The sequence below is a fragment of the Cryptotermes secundus genome, unplaced genomic scaffold (genome assembly GCF_002891405.2).
Source record: "Cryptotermes secundus unplaced genomic scaffold, Csec_1.0 scaffold440, whole genome shotgun sequence".
In the NCBI taxonomy this organism is placed as follows: domain Eukaryota; kingdom Metazoa; phylum Arthropoda; class Insecta; order Blattodea; family Kalotermitidae; genus Cryptotermes; species Cryptotermes secundus.
In genome coordinates, this window is record NW_019718274.1 from 23,906 (window position 1) to 48,229 (window position 24,324).

General features: G+C 41.3%; 1 protein-coding gene across 2 annotated transcripts in view; it reads right to left on the bottom strand.

The window, feature by feature from the left end:
- LOC111875029 (tripeptidyl-peptidase 2) overlaps positions 1 to 24,324 on the bottom strand; it is a 76,163-nt gene that overhangs the window by 10,600 nt on the left and 41,239 nt on the right. For both annotated transcript variants that reach the window (XR_002844674.2, XM_023871086.2), the window contains exons 15-21: positions 19,899 to 20,116; positions 19,497 to 19,622; positions 15,000 to 15,108; positions 11,363 to 11,607; positions 9,630 to 9,708; positions 5,980 to 6,124; positions 43 to 325 (exon numbers count right to left, since the gene is read on the bottom strand). Coding sequence is in view for 1 of the 2 variants with exons in the window: in XM_023871086.2 (XP_023726854.1) it covers positions 43 to 325; positions 5,980 to 6,124; positions 9,630 to 9,708; positions 11,363 to 11,607; positions 15,000 to 15,108; positions 19,497 to 19,622; positions 19,899 to 20,116 (1,205 nt within the window). In the remaining variant the exon portion in view is untranslated. The remainder of the gene's footprint in view (positions 1 to 42; positions 326 to 5,979; positions 6,125 to 9,629; positions 9,709 to 11,362; positions 11,608 to 14,999; positions 15,109 to 19,496; positions 19,623 to 19,898; positions 20,117 to 24,324) is intronic.

The window sequence follows — 24,324 nt, forward strand, 5'->3', positions numbered from 1 at the left end:
ACTTGGCCTCCAACTCTCTGTCCTCATGAAGGAGGTACTTACGTTTTAGTCTTGGATGCATCAGGTTCATAATCAACCTTTGTACCAAAATAAGCAAGCACATGAGTCTGATCAACTTTGCTTATGATTGTATCTGCTAAGTCAATGATCCGATTGGCCATGGCAATGACCGAATTGTCAGATACATCCACATTTTCCGTGAAGGGGAGCCGTTTCTTTGGCTCATTTGGCTCCAAACACTGAAGCATGGCGACATGTACTACGATGTGATCAGGGTGCAATCTCTTCAGTTCTTCATACAGGGCAACAGCCTGCTCATCTGGTTCTGTCAGTACATAATAATGATGAATATTAAGTACTGTTCTTTTTAACTGCAACTGTAGTAAATCCATATTAAACAAAAAATTGTGATAGTGCAAATTAACTTTAACATTGAAATGGAGTTAATGACATAGTTGTGTAACAGAAAATTATGTATGTGACTACTGACATTATCTCATCAGTCAGCATGTACAATAAGAAAAGAGCATAACCATTTACAGCCAACTAGCCATAATAAGCTACAGAAGGTACAAGGACCCCTACACAGAACATTGGCATGAGATCCACAAACTACTATGATTCCAAGACAACAACAAAAACTGTACTTCTTTTGGCTTATTTTGGACTTCACCCATCGTCCGGTATATAAAAAGACAAAAAACCACAACGTTTCGGAGACTGGATCTGTCTCCGTCTTCAGGTGTATAGGGAAGGTTTAACCTACTCAGTTGGGCCCCTTAGAAAGAGCTAGTCTCAATCACTGGAAAGACGGAGACAGATCCAGTCTCCGAAACGTTGTGGTTTTTTGTCTTTTTATATACCGGACGATGGGTGAAGTCCAAAATAAGCCAAAAGAAGTACAGTATACACCATCGTCAGAATCCTTTCAAGTCTATCTAACAAAAACTGTGTTTAGTCCCAGTACAATTCCATGATCATTTCTATGGAAATCTACTAGAAACTAAACATTTAATTCAACATGATTGTAACTTACAAACTCTTTTAACTTTTTAACGAAACTCTTCAACTTTTACACCAATTTTCATGACACATTATGTTAACAAATAAACAACAAATTTTATTAATCAATAATATAAGAAGTTTTAACCATTAATAACAACCATGTAACATCAAGACTTTGCATATATATTTGTTTACACTGTCCAAAGGTGTATTTGCTAGATAATAACAACTACTACATGGATCCATAATAGGACAACCAAATTCAAGAAACTTGGTTTGTGTTCTTGTGGAACATGCCTGATGATGACCTATAAATAGGTCAAAACATGTAGCATACTCCTGTACATAATAAACAAGTGATACAATCATATTTATTTTATCTTCTTATGGAAGATACTTATTTATGTTGTACTGACAGTCTAAAATACATCATTAGAAAGAGTATTATTAATACAAGGTGGTTCAAATACGACCGGGACTGATTTTTTTTTAAACCATAATTGCCAAACACTTACTTGCACATGTCAGTCTTCAACGTACTCCCCTCCGGAGTCTACACATTTTTTCCAACGTTCTGGAAGCATCCTGATGCCCTTTTCGAAAAAGACTTGTGGTTGGCAGCGTATCCACTCCCGAACAGTCTGCATGATGGCATCGTTCACAAACTGCATGCCTTGCAAGTCTCATTTGAGCCCTCCGAACAGGTAGAAATTACTTGGGGCCAAATCGGAACTGTACGGCAGAAGGTTCCATTTCAATTTCCGGAGGGTTTCCATTGTTCTTTTGGCCCTATGGGGGCATGTATTGTCTTGAAGGAAGCCTACCTGCTTTCCACCTGTCTTTCGCTTCACATCTGTTTCCAGGAGGTCTGAGTAATAAGCTGCATCGACTGTTCTGGCATCTGTCAGAAAGTCTACAACGATAACCACCTGCCAGTCTCAGAAGAACGTTGCCATCACTTTTCCTGCCGAATGGCTCCTCTGCGCTCTCTTGGGTTTGGGAGAACTGGTATGCCACCACTCGCGTGATGACTGCTGGGACTTGGGAATGAAGTAGTGCACCCATGTTTCATCAGTGATCACTACAGACTTCAAAAATGCATCACCTTCGTCTTCAAACTGCCATAGCAGATGACTGGCAGCTTGCATGCACACCATTTTGTTCACATCCGTCAAAGTGGGTGGTACCCACCATGCATTCACCTTGCGATAGTGCAGGTGGTATTTCACAATGTCTTCTACACTACCAACACTGATGGACAGCATTGTTCCAAGTTCCTTGATAGTGATGCGCCTATTCTCACTAATAAGCGTGTCTGCACGATTAATGTTTGGCTCGGTGACGGATGTTCGCAGCCGACGATCATGCAGTTCATTGCGCTCTCTGATCTCTCTGAGGCACCTGCACCACTCAAACACACGGGTCCATGAGAGACACTCTTCCCCATACTGTTGTTGGAGGCTCTGGTGAATTTCAGCGGACAGGAAGTTTTCTCCAACGAGGAATTTGATCACAAAGCGTTGTTCCACGCTCCGCGGTACCTTCTGTTCGCTCATCACTCTAGCAACTCCCAGACAGGACTGAACAGGTCCTAACCCGAACAGGAGAGAGTGGAGGTTGTGGCTTCACTCTCTCAAGGTCACACAGCTGTTGCACAGTGTGGTTTGTTCACACACAAATCAGTCTCGGTCATATTTGAACCACGTTGTATAAGTACTTTGCACTTCAATTCCACTTCCAAATTTTATCATATAATAAATTTCATTCAAACCTGGCTCAGTTTTTCATGTAGTTGTGCTGGGCCACCCACAGCCCTGATTGGTCTGTATAATGGCAGTGCATGCCATGTATTTAAATCTGTTACAAGGCTTAACAAAGTGTCATGAGGCAAGGTAATGTTTCTTCAGTGCATTTATGGCACTGTTAAAAGTTTTTGGCTTTGACTGCTGATGGCTCAGTTTCAAAAGATATTACTGACTGTTGCCTCTGTACTTTCACTTTACTTTGATGACCAAACGCTGAATTCTAAAAACAAGATGCTAAATTCAGGAAGCGTTGATGTACATGTTATAATGGACTTACAGGGGGGACAGCATGTCTATTATCACCAACGTCCACTATAACTGAGTTAAGGGGTATTCACAAAAGTAACCACAGGATTGTAAAACTAAGTAAAGACACTACACCACAGGATACATATCCTATATATGAAATAAACATAGAAACACTTTGCTGGGTTTCGGTAGAGTTAGGATTTTTGCCTCTTTTGAAGGTGTTGGGATGTGACCAAGCCATAGGGAGTGACTGAATAAATATGTTAAACGAACAAGAGGTCTTGGAAAATGCCAGAGATATTCATTTGGAATGCCATAAAATTCATAGGTCTTTCCTGATTTAAAGGACTTCTTTTAAGATGTCACAGGGTTGGAAATTAACAGGTATGTCTTCATCGACGGTTGCCAGTAAGACTTCTACTTGAGTCTCCACATGTTGTTTATGGTCACAATCACAACTTATGCGCTCTGAACCGGTTTCCTAAGCAGTCTGCAGTTATGTTGGCTTTATCGACTGGATAAATTATGGGGCCTAAGGATCCATGAATTGCAGGTCATGACTTTGGTTCACCCCTCTTTGTGAGGGATTTTGCAGTAGGCTTCAGGTATAATGTCATAGATTGCCAACTTTGTTTCAATCTTTCAAGTGCTCCTTTCCCGATCATTCGCCTTGTATTTCGAGTGACCAGGTTTACTGATGTTTTGTAAGATAGATCCATAGTTTCTTGCCATAATTTTCTGAGCTTTCTCTTATGTTCTAATAATAGATCTAGGCCAGGTATTTCGCATTTCCAGTGTGAAATTGTAGTTTTTTCTAGTCAATAGCGTGAATGCTCAGGCTATAGAGATTGAAAAGTCATGTGCTGCTTTTTCAGCTACATTAGAAGAAAATTAGGATATTTGGAGTTCAGAGGTGAGGCTCTGAAATAGCTCCAAGTCTGTCAAATTTTCAATTGGATCTAAAGCTTGCCTCATTCTAACAGGGTCCAGAATGCTAAACATTACTGGTAAGTAGTCTGAGTCTAGGATGTCAGTGATAATAACCTCTGAGAGTTGGATGTTCTGATATACTACAATGTCGAGAACACCTCTACCATCAAATGTGTAACGCGCAGAGCATTGTGGAGCTGAAATTTAGAAATTAGAACTAACAAATAATTCAAAGAGCTTCAAGCCTGAGGGGTCTGAAAATTTACTATTCCAAACAGGGAGCTCTGCTTTCAGGTCACCTGCTAGGATGGACTTATTTCTAAAACCTAATAGCTCTGTGATGGCCTTGTCACTCCAGTCTTTGTGGAGATTTATAAACAGCTGCATGGAACATTTCAGTGTGCAGTTCAGTATGCAGACTCCTGTTGCTCCTACTGATAGCAGAGGAGGTAAGTCAAGACAAGTGTGAGGAATCCCTTTCTTAACTGCAATGGCAGTTCAACCTTTATGCTCCTCTTCCACAAAAGGGGTTATAGAGGACAAAATTTTCCTATCTACCCCTGTATTCCTCCTGTGTCATGCATACAACAATCTACTAACTCGTTCTCCTTACCTCTCTCAATATGCCGGGAAGCAATACAGTGGTGCTAGTTGGCCTAAATTACTTAGCTCCATTAAAATGAAGTGTAGTTTAGCAACCCACATAGACTGAGCGGTATCTGTATTGAGCAAAACTAACTACTATACTGTGAAGTGACATGCTGAAAACTGGACATGATAAAATATTGTCATGTGTATGTAGTGACTATAGATGGAGTCTGGATTGGTAACTGGATTTATTAAACACTTACAGAATGTAATTACAGTCAACGCTCGATTATCCGGGATAATGGTGGGGATGGAAATCACGATTAATCGAAAACCTGGTTAAGACAAATTTTATTAAAAGTAGTACTGTAAAACTGTACCTTCATAATACTATACGCCTGCCTGTATTTAAATTTATTCAACCTCATTTTTATGTCATCTCATGGCCTATTTAATACTTTTCTTACATTACACTGAAGTATGAATTAGTTATTTCAATCACAGTCTTCAACAACATCCAACACTTTTTACGAATATTAACACTTAAAAAAATTTAATATTGTCATTTACTTTTTCGCGGCATTTTCCTTTTTCTGTTGAATACTTAACACAACACGCTTCCTTTTACACCCTGACATTTTGCTAACGCACTTGAAGATCGATACAAAGATACTAACTGGGGCGATGTATCTGTCCTTGAAACTTTCCACAAATCCTTGCGTTCTTTCACCCCTACCCTAGAACATTGTGTTAGCATAACGGGACCAAAGAATGCAGAGCTCGGTTCACACTAGTGAGAAAATAGTGTTACAACTCGCCATGTGAAACAAAAGTGAATGAATATTAAAGAACATATAAGTCTCAAAAAAGGCTCAGTAGCCCCGGTTAAGCCGCAAACTGGTTAATCCGTCCCCGAATAATCGAGAGTTGACTGTACAAGTAACTATAGGGCTATCGCTAATTTACATGCTCAACAATTCATTAAAGCACATATTAAGTCTTCTCAGTCCATTGTATTTTCATCAGTTATTGATTGGTAATGGCTTCCAACACCATAGCATCTTAAACTTCCATGTTCATGTTCTTACTGGCTGGCGGATGTCTCACAACAGACTGAATTCTAGACTTGTCCTGCTTATAACACCTTGGCACAGACCACATAGAAAACACCACTTTCAAGTTCTATTGTTACATCATGCAGCTGTCACATGGACCATGTAGAAAACATCTCTTTCCAGTCAGTCCACTTGTGCATGTTAGGAATATGCTGCCTAGCAATGGGCATTGTTTACAGAGTCATTACTTATTAACTGGTCTAAATGCTACAATATGAAGCGGTCCACATATACATTTGATGGACATACCTAGAAAGACAGTGTGATGCTAATCTGATTAGACTCACCGAGCTTGGCAAGCCAACTAATTTTCAGGTCCCTGATTACTTCATTGTATTCTTCCCATTTTGTCTTCTCCTTATCTTTCATATCTGATGACTTAGAAGTCTTCTTGGGAGATTCAGGCAACACATATTTGAATGGATACACATCCTGCAGAGTACAAAGACATTTCAAATTTAGTGGAAAAGCATTTTAAGTACCTAATCAACCACACAGTGCAGGGTCTTCCTTGAAAGGTTGGTAGCTGTTCAGCTTGTCAAGATATTCCCCACTAAAATGGAGTCTGAAGATTGCTATGTTCACTGGAGCTTGCAAAAGCTCACATAAGCTCAGCTCATAATCCAGCAAAGAAGCCAACAACTTTTATCCATATCAAAATAGAATAAATTAAAACGGGAAACAAATTTGTTAATCACTATGTCCTCTGCCAGCCTCTCAGTGGGCAATTTAATTGCCCAGGCCAGGGTTTTCAAATGTCAGGGTACTCTTAATGCATTCACTGTTCAGCAAAATCCAGAAAAAGTCTACTCGTAAACTACGACACAAAGGAATTTGAAACTTTGTACATACCTTCTGGAGATGTTCTAGTACACTCTGAGAGTGTGGTACCTGGGATCACATTTCCCAGGATGCAGAAGAATGTACACTTTCAATATTGCCAGCTAGTTTCACTATTATTATTTTAAACAAACTCTACATCTTCTTGTCCCCCCTCGTTGGTGGCTCCACCTTATCGTGGTGAGGGGGTTTGAGTATGCCAAGGACCCTGAGAGCTATACCAGCGGTAGCGTAGCTACTGGCAGGGCCTCCCTTGCTGGACAGGTCAAAGGGTAGGCATCAGACGAAGAGAGACACCAAAAACTGATGCCGGAAGCAGCGTCATCAGCAGCGACTTGAAGCACAGAGTAAATAATGCTCGAGATGGTTCAAGTTCGTATAGCAACAGGCGTGACCAGAGTGGTTTGAACGGCTGTTGTACTGCGATGTGGAAAGCAAATGGAAAAACTACCACATTATCACTTTTCCTGGATACACCATGTATGCGAGATGTTTCATTTGAAGGAGAAAGCTCTAGATCGCATCAAGTGGAGGAACTGTTTTGGAGGAGACTGTGGACCTGTCATCTTGAAAGATTACTGATGAATGAATGAATCTTCTTGTCAGACAGGTGCCACTCCTCTCTGCTAGAATTTCAGCAAAACATGATCCTTTGTCTCGCCATCTAGCCAAATACGGGTCTCTTGCAGGGGCTTTTTTTGGCGGCAAATATCTGGAGGACGCATTGGCGATGATGATGCAGAATCTAATTCCGCACATTCAAGTGATGAAGGAACATTGGGTAATTCCTTTTCACTTCCCAGAAGGTATGGGACACATTTTCATGAAGTCCAGATATCCCATCTTTACTTCTTGATTTGATTTTACAAATGGTCAGAAGGAATTAATTGATTATTGGTGTCATACATACTGTCACTGAAGTGGAAAAATGACCAAATACGTTCAAAACTGTTCAGGCCATTGTTTCAAAAACAGGATCTTCAGAATGACAGAGTTCGAGAGTCGGTGGAGTAATTATCCATCACAAATATGCGCTCCCAACATTTTTTCAGTTCTGATATGGGTGTGGCCTCAACTTCAATGTCACGTGTCATGGCAATTTCTGGAGATTTAGTCCTTTCACCAACTCTTGATTCATTATAATCAGATTCCGGAACTGAATCATCTACTGAATCTTCATTAAACAACACTGCCATTATACGATCACCACTAAATATCTTCTTGCTCACAATAATGTGTTACACTATGAGATGTGAGCAGACACACTGTTGAACTGTGTACTTATTGAAACGATAAAAGGATATGGGGAATAAGTGACACATGAGATTCCAGGCCAAGGAAATACTGATCTATGTATATAGTGACCAACTATGGTATATAATCATTGTTTGAATGAGTAACGTTCATGCATGTTGTTATCTCACCTAAGTCAAACAGGCCCCTATATATAGGACCACTTACCCAACTGCCGGTCGGATGTGGGAGTAAAAGTGTTAACAAGAAGTCATGAGAAACACCTTGTTTGAAGGGCTCAAATCTATACACATTCTTCCATGACTATTCAGGTTTTATTAATACTGTCACATGTAATAGTAACTAAAGTCACAGGTTTGAAGCAGTGAGTTGATTTAATGGATATTCAATGGTCATAACTACAAATAATTATAACACTTCCAAGATTACTGTAATTATAACATATAAATAAAGTCTTCTATACCTGCTTTAACTAGTCGTTGCTAGGTAACAGTTCTAAACAATGACTAATCCTCTGCAAAGTTTTCCTTATCCATTTCCTGGCAATGGATTTTAACACAGGAACTCTGTCATACTCTAGATATCATTGCATTACAGCACATATAAAGTCTTCAGATCACATATTAGGTTGTCATTGGCCAACTTCTTGTTCTTCTTCAACTATGAACTTCCTGTGGCTATCACCTATTGAGAACAGGCCGACTTAACTTTTGTTAAGGACTCGTGTTTACAGCTTTGCTGCCTAGCAACACATGTCCTGCTATTCCATGCATTTTCTTGGCATAGACCGCATAGAAAACACAGTTTCCCCTATACTGTCATCATGTTCTTAAGGGGGGGGGGTGTATAGAGGCCGTCACATAGAAATGGCCGTTCTTCTATTGTTGCCTGCATCTGTTGCCATGAGACTGTTTACAGACATTCCTCTAGTTATAGAAACGGCCCATTTGACACATTATCTATGACCATCTCGATCATATACAATCATGAGCTGTTTACAGTCATGACATTCCATGGGACATCAAGGTTAATCACCATACTTACCATTATTAGATATATCCTCAGCTATTTCAATTATATTCATAGCTTTATAAAATATTTTTCAGGGATCTATTCTAATCTTTGCTGTTTTCTAAACAAAATTTTGTGTGTATTCCATGTTTCAACCATCGCAGCCCTCTTGACCTGATCACTCTCACAACGTTAGGCAGTTATATATAAATTGTGAAGATTCGCATTACATAATGTTCTTCTGAATCATATATGTCCCTCAATATAGCAAAATCCCAGTTATCAGGTAGATATGGGGAATGAGGTGTCAGTTAAATGAACCTGCTGATTCTATGAGAAAAATGCCTTCAAAAACATAATATAGAGTAAAAACAACATGTTTTCATTTTAATTCTTTTGTGAGAGTCTTCCTAGGCAACAGAGTGGATTGATGAGCGAAACATTTCAGATATACTGTAACATGACCACAAATTCAAGTAGCCTCTACTGCAATGGAACCTGTGCATAGCTGCATTAGGGAGGGCAGGCAGTGATGCTAGCGGAAGACAAGAAAGCTACAACATGACGGGTGAATAAATGTGCATCACAACTTCTCTGAAGTAACTTTATTAAAATAGTAAATTTCTCCTTGAAATTTTTGCTGGTTGTATGAGAATTCTGGTTGCATGGATACCAGATATCTGGAAGTTTAATGGACTCTTTTCTCATCAGATACTGTCAATCTTTGAAAGTAGGATATAAAATTTCACACCCACAGACTATTACACTGAATTTTACTATACAGACATCTGACCATAGCCTGCCACATTTTCCAAAAAAAAATTAAACTCACCACTTTTTTCCCAATCTCATCCTTGGAATAAGTTATTGTTCCAGTTAAGAAATGCCCCAATGTTGTTCCTTTACCAGATCTGAAATTCAGAATAAAAATAATAATAATAAAAATAATAATATGATTACATTTCAACTGTAAGGTATATTATTTGAATATGATGACATATAAAAAAAAAATCCATAAATGCTGCTGAATATGCAGGAATATCACACAATCTTCAAACATAAAGCTGCGAAGGAAAGCAAAAGGAAGGAATTAAGTGCATAATTGATTAATGAATTATTCAAGAGTCCCTGTCAGTAGAAAAAAGGCTAATATTGATCAACTGAACTCCCATCAAATTACAACTATTGTTACTACAGAACTAAAGACCCTCATTGGTTTATAAAGATAACAATAAACAAGTGCAAACTATTGGCTGCATAAGTCTAAATAACCAAGGTTGTGTAGCTTAACATATTTCAACCAAAGCATCCCAACCTATTTTTTTTTTATTTGCTTCATTCTGGTCCGTCACACTAACAATTACAGAGTCAAAACAACTCCGTCCAGTGTGACTGTTAAGTTTTTACTACTTGAAAACTTAGCACCCTTACATGTTTCAGCCCTTATAGACCACCATCAGAGGGAACATCGATACTTTTTTGGAAACCACTATCACAATGGGTGTTCTGAGTGCTAAAATACATACACACACAATGCCTGCAATGCACAATATACACAAAATCCAGCTTTTCCACAACTACAGCAGCTTTCCTGGTATATTAAAGTTTTTAAAACTTTGTTGTTTAAGTTAAAATTTATAAACCAAGTAGGTTCGTGTCCCTTCTCCTATCGTCTTTCTTGATGGGGGATGAACTTGTGCTGCCTGTCTATCTTGAGAAGGAGATTCTTGGTATCGTCCTGTGTTTGTTCATGGCGTGCTGTGTTGTTTTCACACAGCATGCCTATCTTGAGAAGGAGATTCTTGGTATCATCCTGTGTTTGTGGTGTTTCTTTCTGAAGAAAGAAACTGATTCATACTCTCACAGTCACATAAAATTATCTATGATATTAAAGAAATTTATGTAACAAAAGGCAAAGTTGTTCCTGTGCTTAATTAATTAATTAAGCACTATGCCATGAAGGCATATGGGGGGGGGTGGATGTATAGAGCCACATCTTCCTGACCTCGGCAGTAGCTGGAGTTGAATGGTCAGTTTCATGCCCCTGCCGCTTTAACCCTGGGGAAAGAGCCCCCGGTACGCATTGGACACAAGGCTGCATGGGACCCAGAGCCATTCTGGATGACTTGGAGAAGAGAAAATTCTTGAACCTATTGGGACTCGAACTCTAACCCCCTTTATTTACCCACTGCGTCGCCAGTCGCTATACCGACTACACCATCCTGGCTCCAAAGAAATTTATGTATCTTTAATAATTCTGTAATTTTAGAAACAGTGTTCAGTGTTTGCTGCCAGTCTCAAAAAATTGCTTATGTCATCAGTATCAATTCCAGTATTACACGACGAAACACACTATTACCGTGGTTACTTCTATCTAGATCAGAATCACTGTTAACAAGTAATTCCTCAAACACATGTACATGATAATCTGAGTGAACCATTAGAGGTCAGCTGGTGAAAGAAAAGGGTTCAGCTGCAGACAATAATTATGAAGAAAGAATTACAGAAACCTGACACAAGCCAGGACATCGGGCCTCAATTTGTTAATAGAGTTCATGTACTTACGCATCATCTGCAAGTGGTGTTATGTAGATAGGCATAATCTGACCCTGGAGAATGGTTGCCCGTTCCAGTTTCTTGCCACATGTTGTTGCCTGTGTCTGGCTGCCATATACATCCAGAGAAAGTGCAGCAGGCAATTTATGACTTAGAAGCAGGGGCTGGTCTAGCATCTTGTCTAGCAGATCCTTTCTCTCATGACGGACATGGAGCTTCAAGACATAGTCTCCTTTCTCAACTTTCACCATGTACTACCAAAAATAAATATTACTAGGGTCTACACCCTGAAATTTCAAAAATATACCTACAAACATATGCACCATACATCTATTCTTGCAGTTCATCTATCACTCTCACTCTCAAAGTAGTTGTATATGAGAGATAGAGAAGTGCAATTTATTTTAATGGCCGCAAGCTTGTGTAGTGACACATGATAAATAATAGAATCATTTGTGAGCAAGCAGAAAACTATGAGGAATAAGCTGGCCTGTTTCAAGGCTGTACAAAGGACTGTGGAAATTGGGTACCTGTCAGATGCTGCTCAAATTAAAGATTTACATTTGGATGGGCATATAACATGGACTGTGGAAACAAGAAACACATATAAAGTTCAAGGTGTGGGTGCTACAATTTCTGAAAAGCAGCCACCTGAAAGATCAGGGAGATTAATTCTTAGATTATTTAATGATGCTGCTTTTAATGCAGACTCTATGCATCAACGAATGAAATAGGAAGATGATGGGTGTCTGGTAGATAATATATCTGAAGAAGGCAGTCATGGCCTATGTGAAGGTACTACTTTGGTGTTCACCTGAAGAGACTAAGGAAATCTACAAAATCTCAGTCAGGACTGAAGGTCACCTGGATACCTCCAGAATGCAAGTCTGAAGTGTTCTTACTATACAAACTTGCTCAGTGAACTTGAAGGAAACAAGACAGGTTCTGATTATGTGAACTAGATTAAGTTGGTGAAAGATCAGACCCAATGGGAGGCTACTGCATTATCAGGTGTTGAATTTTCAACTGAAATATAAAAGGATCAGAATTTATCTCACAATGTTCTACCTTGAAGATGGAGGCAGCAGGTACACCTGAAATGATGTCACAATCCAGATGACCAAAATCTTAAAATAACATATTGCTACAATTTAGAGTGACTCTTGATGGGGGTTTTGATTGGATATTGGATTTACTGACCACTTACAAGTCGTAACTACAATTAATTATAATATTATCAGTGATTTACACACTTTACTAATCACTCCAGTACATACCAAGTCTTCTCAGTCTGTTTTCACTAGGCACCTCCTAGAGATGGATTTTAACACAGTAACTATAACGGTCTCGGTGAATTACACACTACAAATCATACAACACGTAGTCTTCTCCTCACTGCCTGACTTTCAACTGAGCACTGAGCTCCCAAAGTCAAAGTTACTTTATAATTGGTGATTTACATTCATTCTTCTTGGCACCAAGCCCCTTGAGACTGACGACCAAAGATTATTCTTTCAACTGAACCCTTGCCGCCAGTCCTTATCTAATACCCTCTCTGAAAAGAGGATGGGTTTGTCTCTTATGAATATGCTTGACCTTCTTTCAAGTGTATGTATCGCACATACAGCGTGTCATTGAAAATTCTCCCTTTTGCACTATATACAAGTCCTTTGTCAGTCCATGCTTTGCAAAGCAGATCATGCCTATCTTACGTGTCTTATGCTATGAGGGTCGTACTGAAAGTCATGAGCAACAACTTTTTGTAAAGTAACATGTTTTATTATTGACAAACCAAACACACCACCTCAATCTACAGACCTTTCTTTGTACACATTTCTCCCAGCGTTCTGGGAGTTTGAAAATTCCCCTTCTGTAAAATTCCATTCCAGGCATCCGAAGACACTGACGCACTGCTTTCTGAATTGCCTCCTTTGTCTCAACACGTTTTCCATGCAGCTGATCCTTCACAAATCCAAAAAGATGGTAGTCGGAGCGTGCCAGATCAGGGCTATAGGAGGGGTGTGGAAGAACTTCCCACCCCATCTTTGCAATTGCTTCCAATGTGAGACCAGCAGCGTGGAGGCAAGCGTTGTCATGCAGGATGATGATGTTTCACCCTGGAAGTTTATCGCGCAATGCACGACAGAGTTTGTGCAGCGTCTGGACATAATGAGCACCACTGATGCTTTGCCCAGGTTCCAGGAATTCGGCCAGAATAAACCCCTCTGCATCCCAGAAGACTGTGCCCATCACCTTAGCACCTGATGGCACTGTCGTTGCCTTCTTTTTTTGATGGAGAATGCAAATGGTGCCATTCCATACTCTGCCATTTTGTTTCAAGCTCGAAATGGTAAAACCAGCTTTCATCACCTGTCACAATACAGAGCAAAAAATCATCGCCTTCGTGTCAAAATCTCTGCAGCAGTTCTGAGTTGATGGCTTTTTGCTGACCTATGTGGTCTTCGGTCAATAAACGTGGGACCCAATGAGCACAAACTTTCCTATAGTCCAAGCTTTCAATCATCTCCTGTACTGCACTGTGCCCTATTCCAAGTTTTCGGTCTATGCTTTCCACAGTCACACGAATGTCATCTTGAATGATCTCATCCACTCTTTCCTTGTTGCGTTCAGTTGAGGCTGTTCGAGGATGACCGCTCCGAGGCTCATCTTCAATGCTGGTGTTCCCATCTTCAAAATGTTTCACCCATCTTCGAACACTGCTCGCACCCATGCACACACTTCCATAAGCACGCTGAAGTCTCTGGTGAATTTCTGCACAGGGATTTCCTCTTTCACAAGAAATTCGATGACAGCATGCTGGCGAAACGACATATCATTGTCGGCCATTTTGTTAGGAGTGATACTGGTCACGTGATGCAAGCTATTGATGTCACAAGACACTCAACGTTAACACAACAGCTGGTTCCACCTACCACCGTACTCTCTTTCGTCTGCTGTTCCCAGGTTGCATGCAAAAAAAAGTTGCTCATGACTTTCAGTACAACCTACGTACAATGGCAGCTGAGTCACTTGAACGGTCTTAAGCTTTACCACCACCAAGTTTAAGCCTCCTATATTTTCTGGCTGTGTCCTTGTTATATAACCCCTTTGCATGGACGACGCAGAAAACACTGTTTCCAAGAGTTCCTCTATTGTTGCATGCAGATCCGCTGCCACGGGAATGTGTTTACCTAGCAGCTCCCTAGCAGTAGCCATCTATTCTTGCTTATTAAAAATCTGTTGCCTAGCAGATTTCGTTCTTTTATCGTCTGTTTTGAGGTTGCTACCCAGCAAGGGCTCTACATGCTACAACATGATAGTAAAACACTGCACCTTTACAGTGTGGCAGTAAAGAGAATTTCATACTTTTTTTTTATTACTAGCGAGGTGGAACTAAGCCCCTTGTGCTGAGGCCACTTCTGGCCTATTGTTCCAGCCCCAGATGATAGGTGAGGGTGATTGTGGAGCAATTGGTGGAATGAAGATTGGCAGGGGAAACCAAAGCTCTCAGAGAAAACCTACCCCAGCGCCACTTTGTCCACCACAAATCCCACTTGACCACACCCGGGATTGAACCCGGGCCACCGCGGTGGGAAGCCAATGACTACTCACTGCTGCTATGGAGCAGCCCGAATTTCATACTTACTTTACTAGGATAAGCATCTCCTGCTGCAAGCAGCTGTTTGTTGCGGTCAAACAGCATCCAGAGCTGTGACTCAAATTCTGATTCATATAGCATGTCACTAAGTACTGGGCTGTGGAAAGAATACACATGTACCAAACTGTAATCAGACAACTGTAATTTTCATGTTTACATTATACAAAAATGTTTCAACTAAAACATTTTAATTTTAATAGGGAGTATAATAAAATGTCACATTCCAGCTTTTTCTAACATAAGCCATTTATGAGAAAAATAACAGCTTCATTAGGTTTATAGTTAACAAGTGAGGACCAAAATTAAATTCACCCCACAACGTTTAGTGCAGAACACCAATTTCATAGATATCTAATGAGAAGTTTTAGCACTGAATCATCTGAACATATGAATTCTCCACTACAATGTTCATTTTATGCGCTATGTGCACGTAATACATAAAAAGCAAACAGGGAAATGGTGATGCTGAGAACTCTTGTCAAGAACATAAAAGCATATCCACAAAAGTTGAACATAAAACATTCTGCATTTAGGTCAGAGAGAGAAAAGAAGAATACAACTACTGCCATCTTAAAAAAAAACTCACTGCTGGTCTGAAAATGTTGTCGCGTATTGGGCGTATAACGCGACAAATAACTTCACGCCGTATTTGATATAGCGAATTTTATTGCACATTCACACTTAATCACACAATTGACAGTTTTAGAACTACTGCTATCTGCAGTATCACAAATACTACACTCCAAATGCCACAATACAACTGACTGGTTGCTGGCTAACTCGGAACTAACTCGGAGGTAGCTCGAGGACTAACTGTGAATAGCCTTCGCTGCTCCTTATGTAGCCTCGATCGGACAATACAGAAAACGGCCACGTAATAGGCACCACTATGTCTGGTGCCGCCGTGCTAGCAACGCCGTGTACTGCTGTTACTACCAACATCTCTAGCAACCACTGTTTACCCGCGCTGCATAGCAACCGCGGTACCCCTTGGTGATGTCATTGCTGTTGACTCGCATTGCATAGCGACCAGGATGCTGGGACTCGGTTAACTTCGGCTGGCGGTGGGGGGAGGGGCATCATCCATAGCTCAACATGTCACAATATTTTCTTCCTCTACTTTAACATTAATATGTCCTAACAAAATTTTCATGTGGTACTTAAAGAATTGATCAAACACATGCTGCAGTTCCTCTTAAAAGTTGTCTTTTGTATCATCACCTTTAGCTTCAGTTATGGTATGTGCTGTCAAGCAATAACAACATACAAACAACTCCTCAGAATTGCATGTGATATCCTATTACTACCAAATTCTAATTTCTTAAGTGGTAATATGAATGTCTTATGAATAAAAAAATCCTGTCATTAAGGGAGGACTATCATTCCCATTCCATCAAAAAAATGTGTGACTGTCTGCTGGTTCCATGCAACCCTTTTTCCATCTGACCTTCTGCACTCCCACTAAATCTAACTCATATCATTGTTTTCAGTGAACTGGCACACAGAAACTCTTAACATTCCAAGTTCCAAATGTCACATCCATTTTCCATTGCTTACGTCATTCCAAAGAACCCATTTAAAGGCCAAGGTCTTGTTTAGGATCTCCCAACAGGCTGCTTCTTTGGGGTGAGGAGTTGTTAGCTCCCTGTCCAAACTCCAAGCTGGAGTATAACCCCATGACAGCTTTCCATAACTGCTTAGTCATTACATTTGCAGCTAAGATTCATGTCTCCTCAAACTGCAACCTCAAGATGCTCCATGCTATGGTGACAAGTGATCCACTCAACACAGTTCTACTAGATTATAAAATAATTATTACAGAATCAAACTTGCATAAATACCTGTCTCTCTGCTGCTTCATTTAATAGGAACATGGAGCCCCTTTCGTTTTCTCCCAATAACAAAATGATACCAATTTAAGAAAAGCATTTCTTTCAACACTGTGAACAACATGGACCAGCTAATGCACTGTTTACCATATCAGTCATGAGCATAACTGCAAAGTGACAGATTAACAGTGGCAGGAGGCCCAGAGGGGGAAGGAAGTCTTCAAAAAGTGAAAGTGGAATTTCCACTTATAGTTCATACATTCTCCAGTTTTGGATCCACTGGATATAGTGCAGTCCTTGACCTTCCCAAATTCATTTATTCACTCCATTATTTTTAAGTTGTAAGAGGGATAATGTTATCCTTATGTACAATATTTCCATAGCAATACATCCTTAATTTCATTACGTTTTCTAGAGGACCAGGTGCTCTTGGGTCAAAATTTTGACTCTCTCATTTTGAGAATTCTGACTTTGATCCTGAGCCAGATCTTTGTCCATATTTCTAAAAAATTTGGAAACTTACACAAGAACATACCACCCATGGTTCAGACACCATATTAAGCAGCAGTCCCTCCTCACTCCCTTACATGAACAGTCTATCAATGGATGTAAAAGAATCTGCTCTATGGCACCATCATCTCGCAAATGGACCCTACATCACTGAGGCACAGGACAACATAGACCGCATCTTGAAGCACCAAAGACATATGAGGTGCTATTGGAAAGTACCCAGACTCGGTCAAAAAAGATATTCTGGGTTAACATACTCAAATTTGGCTGCCACTCCCTTGAAAGTAGTCTCCTTGAGAACATATATAGTGATCCCATCATTTTCTCCATGCTTCAAAATTACAGTGAAAGTGATTTTCCTTAATGCTGTCAAGTGCTGCATGCAATTCCCTTTGGATGTCAGACACTGTTTCAAAAAGTCNGAACGCCGGCCGCCCTTTACCCCCAAGAATATTCCAAGAATATTCCTGGTACTCATTTATGTTAGAGGCTGAGTCGACCCCAGGGCCAAAGTGCAGCTGGAAGGATTAGGTGAACTGAAAAAATTCAATAGCCTCATCAGGATTCGATCCCGCGACCTTCTGGTTTGTAGCATAGTGCCTCAACCAACTATGCTACTGCGAGCCCCCCCCCCCCATCTCTTCATTTTCATCTTCAATTTGGAACACAAAGTGAAATCACAGAGGGCTAAATCTGGCAAGCAGTGAGGATGGGGAATGATAACAATGTTGTTGTTAGTCACAAACTCTGTGGTTTTCAGGGATGTGTGGATGGGCTCGTTGTCATGATGAAGGAGCCAGTTGTGGTTGCGCCAAAGTTCTAGTCTTTTTTGTCCCACATCTTCTCTCAAGCATCTCAAAACATCACAGTCAAAGTCAGAGTTGACCATAGTGTTAGGAGTAAGAAATTCATGGTGAACAATCCCCATCACAATCAAAACAACAATGAGCATGCTCTTTGTTGAACTCAGGATTTGCTGTGCCTTTTTGCTCTTGGTGACTGCGGGCTCTTCCACTGTGATGATTGCTGCTTTGTTTCTGGATCAAAACTGTATGAGTAAATCCAACTTTCATCACCCGTTACAATCCTAGAGATAAAAGTTTCGTCCTTGTTAGTGTAGGCACAATAGATCACTGTGGTCACGGTGCAAGGGCCAAGAAGGCCCACCCCCTATACATTGGTCCTTGTTAGCCTTCTCTCATAGATCAAGATATGTTTACACACTGCTGCTTTTGATCATTTGTCAAGCGTCGGGGAATAAACTTCATGGCCATGTGGTGTATGTTCAAATTTTCTACTAAGTTCTCCTAGTAAACTCCATAACTAATCCCAACGGTGTCTCAAAGCTCATGGATTGTTCAGCAATGGTCTTCGTGGATGAGTTCTCAAATTTTTTCAACATTTTTTGTTGTTCTGCTGGTGCTTGGTCCCCTGAACATTCATCATGTTCGACTGACACTAGACCGGCCTTGAAATGTGAATGATGTTCAAAAACCACTCTCCAGCTTCAAGAATGTTCCAAAAGCCTCACAAAACATTTCAAGGGTTTCAGTACCAAAATTACCAAGCTTCATGCAATACTTGATGCAGACATGTTGCTCAATTTTGCCACCCGTCGCAGGACAAAAGAAACACAAAGTTGAAAAACCACTGGTGTAAAAACAATGTGTGTTCATAGTGTGGTGTCACATGGCAGACTGATGCAATTGGCTTGCAGAAGTGTGACCTTGACTCCCTTCTCATCTTCTTTCACTGAGACAGTTACAACAATAACAGTCCAGGAACTTTCAAAAAGCACCTTGTATACAAGCTACTACTAAGTTTTCTTGTAGTGTTGCAACTGTCAGAACTTGTCATATGTTCCAGTTTCACATTTCCTACAATTCTGTACCTTTCTTAATAGTCTAGAGGAAACTAATATTAATTCTTACAATCTGCTGACATCTATTTTAATTCTTACAATCTGCTGACATCTATTTTAATTCTTGTCCAGTTTCCGCTCAAATCTCTAATAAATTAACCTTGTAATTTCCAGATTCAAAATGACATCTTCACTTTAATCAGCAAATGAAGAAACAATACTAAGGATCAGGCAAAAGAAATTCATTACACATTCAGTTTCAACACCGACTGACAGAACATTTACCTGTTGGGTGTGATCTCAGTGGCTTTTGTTATAGAGAAGCTATATGTGAGCTGCAGTTCATATATCTGCCTAGATGGCGGAATAATGTCTCGTGCTGACAAGGGTCTGACCTTCGATTCTATAGGCCTGGAATGTCAAAATGATTCTTAATAATGTTTCACAAATGCACAAATGAAAATCTATATACAGTACAAGTAACAAACCAATTAAGTACCATATCCTGTCACTGAATGCAGTTTAAATAATGACATTACCTAATGAATCCACAGTACAGTACCAAATGCTTTCACATGAAGACAATTAGAGAATTAGCCTCCAAAATAACACATCTCATTTAAGCAGATTCCTACAACTACATAAGGAACAATGCCCAAAGAAAACACATCAATGTGAGTAACCTACCTGAGAACTTGGACTGAATTCTTGAGTGTTACAGCAGGAGAGATCTCTTCATTCCTCAAGCCACTACGCAGCTCCAAGGACAAAATACCATCAGCACCATGCATTGTTACACTGGGGCTTTCTGGTTTAACACCATGGAATGCTATTGAGTAGTCTAGTGTCACCTCTCCAAGGTCTGCCCAGTATTTAGCCACAACCACTTCCAACACCAGGCCACCCTGCATGAGAAAAACATCATTCCTTAATTTTCTCCTTAACAGAACATTAAATTGCTTCATTATGCATTCTTTTCACATCTTACTAGCTTGGGTCCTGCCTATGTGAACCACCAGCATAACAATGGAATACACATTCTTTAAACTAACATACAGCAGATTTTGTTCAGTTTTCTGTGCTCAATTTGAAACACATCTCAAGCATTCTTGAAAATAAGATAAACTGTCATGAAAACTTCTGCTTAAAGACCTATAAAACCATACCTCAACCTATGACCTGCAATTAACAACCCCATTGAATTGACACTTATTACACTTAAGGCAGCCCAGGTTTGGTCCCGGGGTAACTGTGGCTTTCTTATGTCACATGTTACAGGTGGTAATGATGCCATCCTCTGTGAGGTTGGCCGAACCACAGCTGTGTCTTTGGTGGGGACACATCATGGACCAGGGGTGCATTGGGACACCTCCTCATGGTCCCGATGGGCAATGACAGTCTCAGGGTCTGGATCAGTATGACCTACCAGGGCTGGCGGCCAAGCTCCCATAAAGGGCAATGGCATTATGACCAGAGCCTCCCACACTGCGGCATAATGACTCTTGGGTGTCACTACAGTGTACCAGGGACAAATGCGGAAGAGCACTCCTATGGGGGTAGCTTCAGCTATTTGAGTTGTCTCCCTAGAGTACCGATAAGGTGCCACAAGCCTTAGGGCTCAACACTCTAAAACGGTTTGAACAACCCATGTGGAGGGGTGGGAATGGGGAGCTTACAAGCAACCACCAGGGGCAATTTTCTCGTGTAGGTTTCCTTGGTCGCAACCTCATGACTAACTGGTGTCACACTCCCATTTATCTCTCCCCCGAACAGGCACTCTTGGTCCTGGAGGCTTGTGAAGGTTGCATTCACTACAAGACCAAACTACCTAAGACAAGGTGTGAGGCATTGTGCTGGGGGCTGCATGTCACTGGGCTGGTAATTAGCCAGTGTCTTGAACAATCCCCTCGGGACACCAGGCAGCACCCCATTGTATTTATGCCTTCCACCCGTATGGGGTGCTGAGGGTGGTGACCTTTTAAATCCCCATGACTCATGGGACCAAAATTAATAAAGGAACCAAATCAAAAAACGATCGTAAAGACCTTAAACAGAAGACGGAGCCCCATCCAAGGGGATCCCTATGAGAAATGCTTCAGCAGGGCCCTGGAAGCTCTGGTGAACCATTAAGGGGTCCAGTTGCAACCAGCGAACCTGCTGTTAAAATTTCAGTCAAAGGCAGGGACGAACCAGTGGTTCAAAACCTGCCTGAGGTAAAACCAAAAACTACTCTCCTGGGAGTCCATAGTACTGACACACCACTGCAGGGAGCTAGTACTTCTAACATACCTGCAGCAGGAGAAGGAGCAGGAGTAGGTGGACCCTGTCTAGCGAAAAAAGCCTTGTCTGGATGCGCTAGACAGAAGTTGAAAAGGCAAGAGCTGGGGCAAGCAAAGCAGGAACTGGGGGCAGTCAGCAACCAGGAAATGCAGGCTAGTCCAAGCAGGGAGAAACCCCCACCGGCACCTTTAAGAGGCCAAGGTCAAAGGGCAGTACCCCTACAGAAGTGGCCAGGACTCCAAAAAGGCCCAGGGACTTACAAGGAGGCTCTGACCAATATAAAGGTAGCTATCTTCAAGGAAACTTATCCTGCGGATAAGCTTACCAAAGATGACTAGAATTCCATTCTGGAAGCACTGGGGGAGGTGTTACATAGGACTCCAAAGGGAGAACTACCACGCCTGAAATCCTACAGACTAGTGGGAGGTGTACTTATTTATGTATGCGCTGACCAAAAGTCTGGTCAATGGCTCACCAAAGCCATTGACAACCACAGGCTTGAATGAGGGGCCAGGCTGAAGGCTCCTGATGCCAGGAACCTGCCCAAGCCTGCTAAAGTGGCTGTCCGGACTAGGGACAAAATTGCCTGGAATCAGGAAGAGCTGCTGAAATGGACTGCAGACCTCAATCCAGGAATTCATACTGAGAACTGGAGGGTACTTGATAAGCAATCTGAGTCAAAAGGCCAGAGGCTTATCTTATTCATAGACTGGGACTCCCATACTATTATACAGAGGACTGGTTACAAAATGTTTACAGGACTCTCACAGGGGACTGTTAAGGGGTTGAATGATCCTGAAGGTCAACGCCAGGCAGAACCTGTGACAGATACAGTATCTTCTAACTTGGTCCCTGAGAGGAAGGGAGATGAGATCCCCCCCCCCCAGATGACCAAAGCAAAGTGGATCAGGGGACCCCCTCACACGGAACCCAGTCCGAGGACAGGGAGGGACATAAGATGGAAATTGACCCCTCCCCAATTGGAAGATATCACTAAAGAAAAACACACTTAATACATGCGCGCGCATGCACACACACACGCACACACACATACACACACACACAGAGCACATACAAACACCATGAAATTTCTTCAAATTAACCTACACCACAGCAACTCTTTGCCAACAACTAGCTGAGAGTAAGGCAGATATAGCACTTATTCAGGAACCTTGGTTATACAAGGGTCAAATAAGGGGCTTAACTAACACAGGGGGAACAGTTTACTCTGCTGTACCCAATAATCATGCAAGATCCCGTGTTTATATCAGGAATCATGTTAATGCCTTGCCTTTGCTAGAACTCTGTTCTAGGGATGCAACAGCGGTAAGGATGACATACATGTATCGAGGAGGAAGCAGGGAACTGATTATTGCTTCAGTCTACCTTCCATATGACGCGGATGAACCACCACCAAATATGGAAATGAGGAACAGCATATACTACTGCTGTAGCAGGAAAAAGCAACTCATCATTGGGTGTGAGGCCAACGTGCACCACATTGTGTGGGGGAGCACCAGCACTAACTCAACGGGAGAGAGCCTTATGGAATTTCTGGTGAGTTCGAACGTGAATATTCTAAACCATGGTAATGAACCTACCTTTGTAGTTTGCGATAGGAAGGAGGTTATTGATAGGAATCCTAGGAGAACCAATTGTGAGTCTTACAAAGAAGACCTAAAGGTAAATCTGGAGACCATCTCACGAAATATACATGCAATAAAGGATGTTGATCGGTCCGTTGACCAGTTGTAACAGGCTATTATCTCATCCTTTAATCGGAACTGTACAGCTAAGACCACTCGCGGACCAAGGAGAGCACCTTGGTGGAGTAAACAGCTGAGTGGGCTTAGAACCAAAATGAGAAGGATGTTTAATACAGCTAAAAGAACAGGGCAGTGGGACACCTACAAGGAAGCCCTTACCTGTTACAACAAAGAAATACAGGAAGCCAAGCAATCCTCATGGAGGAGGTACAGCCAGGAGAGCAATGATGTACCAGGCAGTGCCAGACTCATGAAGATCATGGCAAAAGAGGCGACCAATAAGGTCAGCACGATTAAGTTGCCTAAGAGGCAGTATACTCAAACAGGAAGGGAGACACTGAACGAATTATTCAGGGTTCACTTTCCTGTTTCAAAATTGATTGCTAATTTGGACGATGGACAGGATCAGCAAAACCTGGGCACTTGCCAAAGCAAGACGAACAGGGCAGACTGGAACCTGGCCAAAGTCATAATTAACCAACCAATCAAAAATCAGATGGGCACTGAATAACTTTTGACCATTTAAGTCAGCGGGAACAGATGGAATTGTACCGGCACTTTTGCAGCATGGGGCAGAACTCTTAGCTCCACACCTATGCTGCATATATAGTCTGCATGGCATATGGTTTTATCCCCATGGCCTGGAGGCAAGTTAAGGTGACGTTTATCCCAAAGCCTGGGAAACTTGATTACACCGAGGCTAAGGCTTATCGTCCTATCAGCCTGTCGTCTTACCTGTTGAAAACGATGGAGAAAATAGTGGATAGGCATATCAGGGATGGGGCATTGAGGACATATGCTCTACACCGAAACCAACATGCCTACCCAACAGGTAAATCTACTGAAAGCGCACTACACAATGTGGTAACACGCATAGAAGGTGTGATTGAACCCAAGGATATTGCCTTAGCAGCATTCCTTGGCATAGAGGGAGCTTTCGATAGAACCTCATTTGATATAATCAAACAGGCTGCTGGAAAGAATGGCATAGAGCCTGCAATATGCAGGTGGATCAGTGCTATGCTGGAAAGCAGAACCATAGCAGCTCATTATCAGGAGAAACCCTG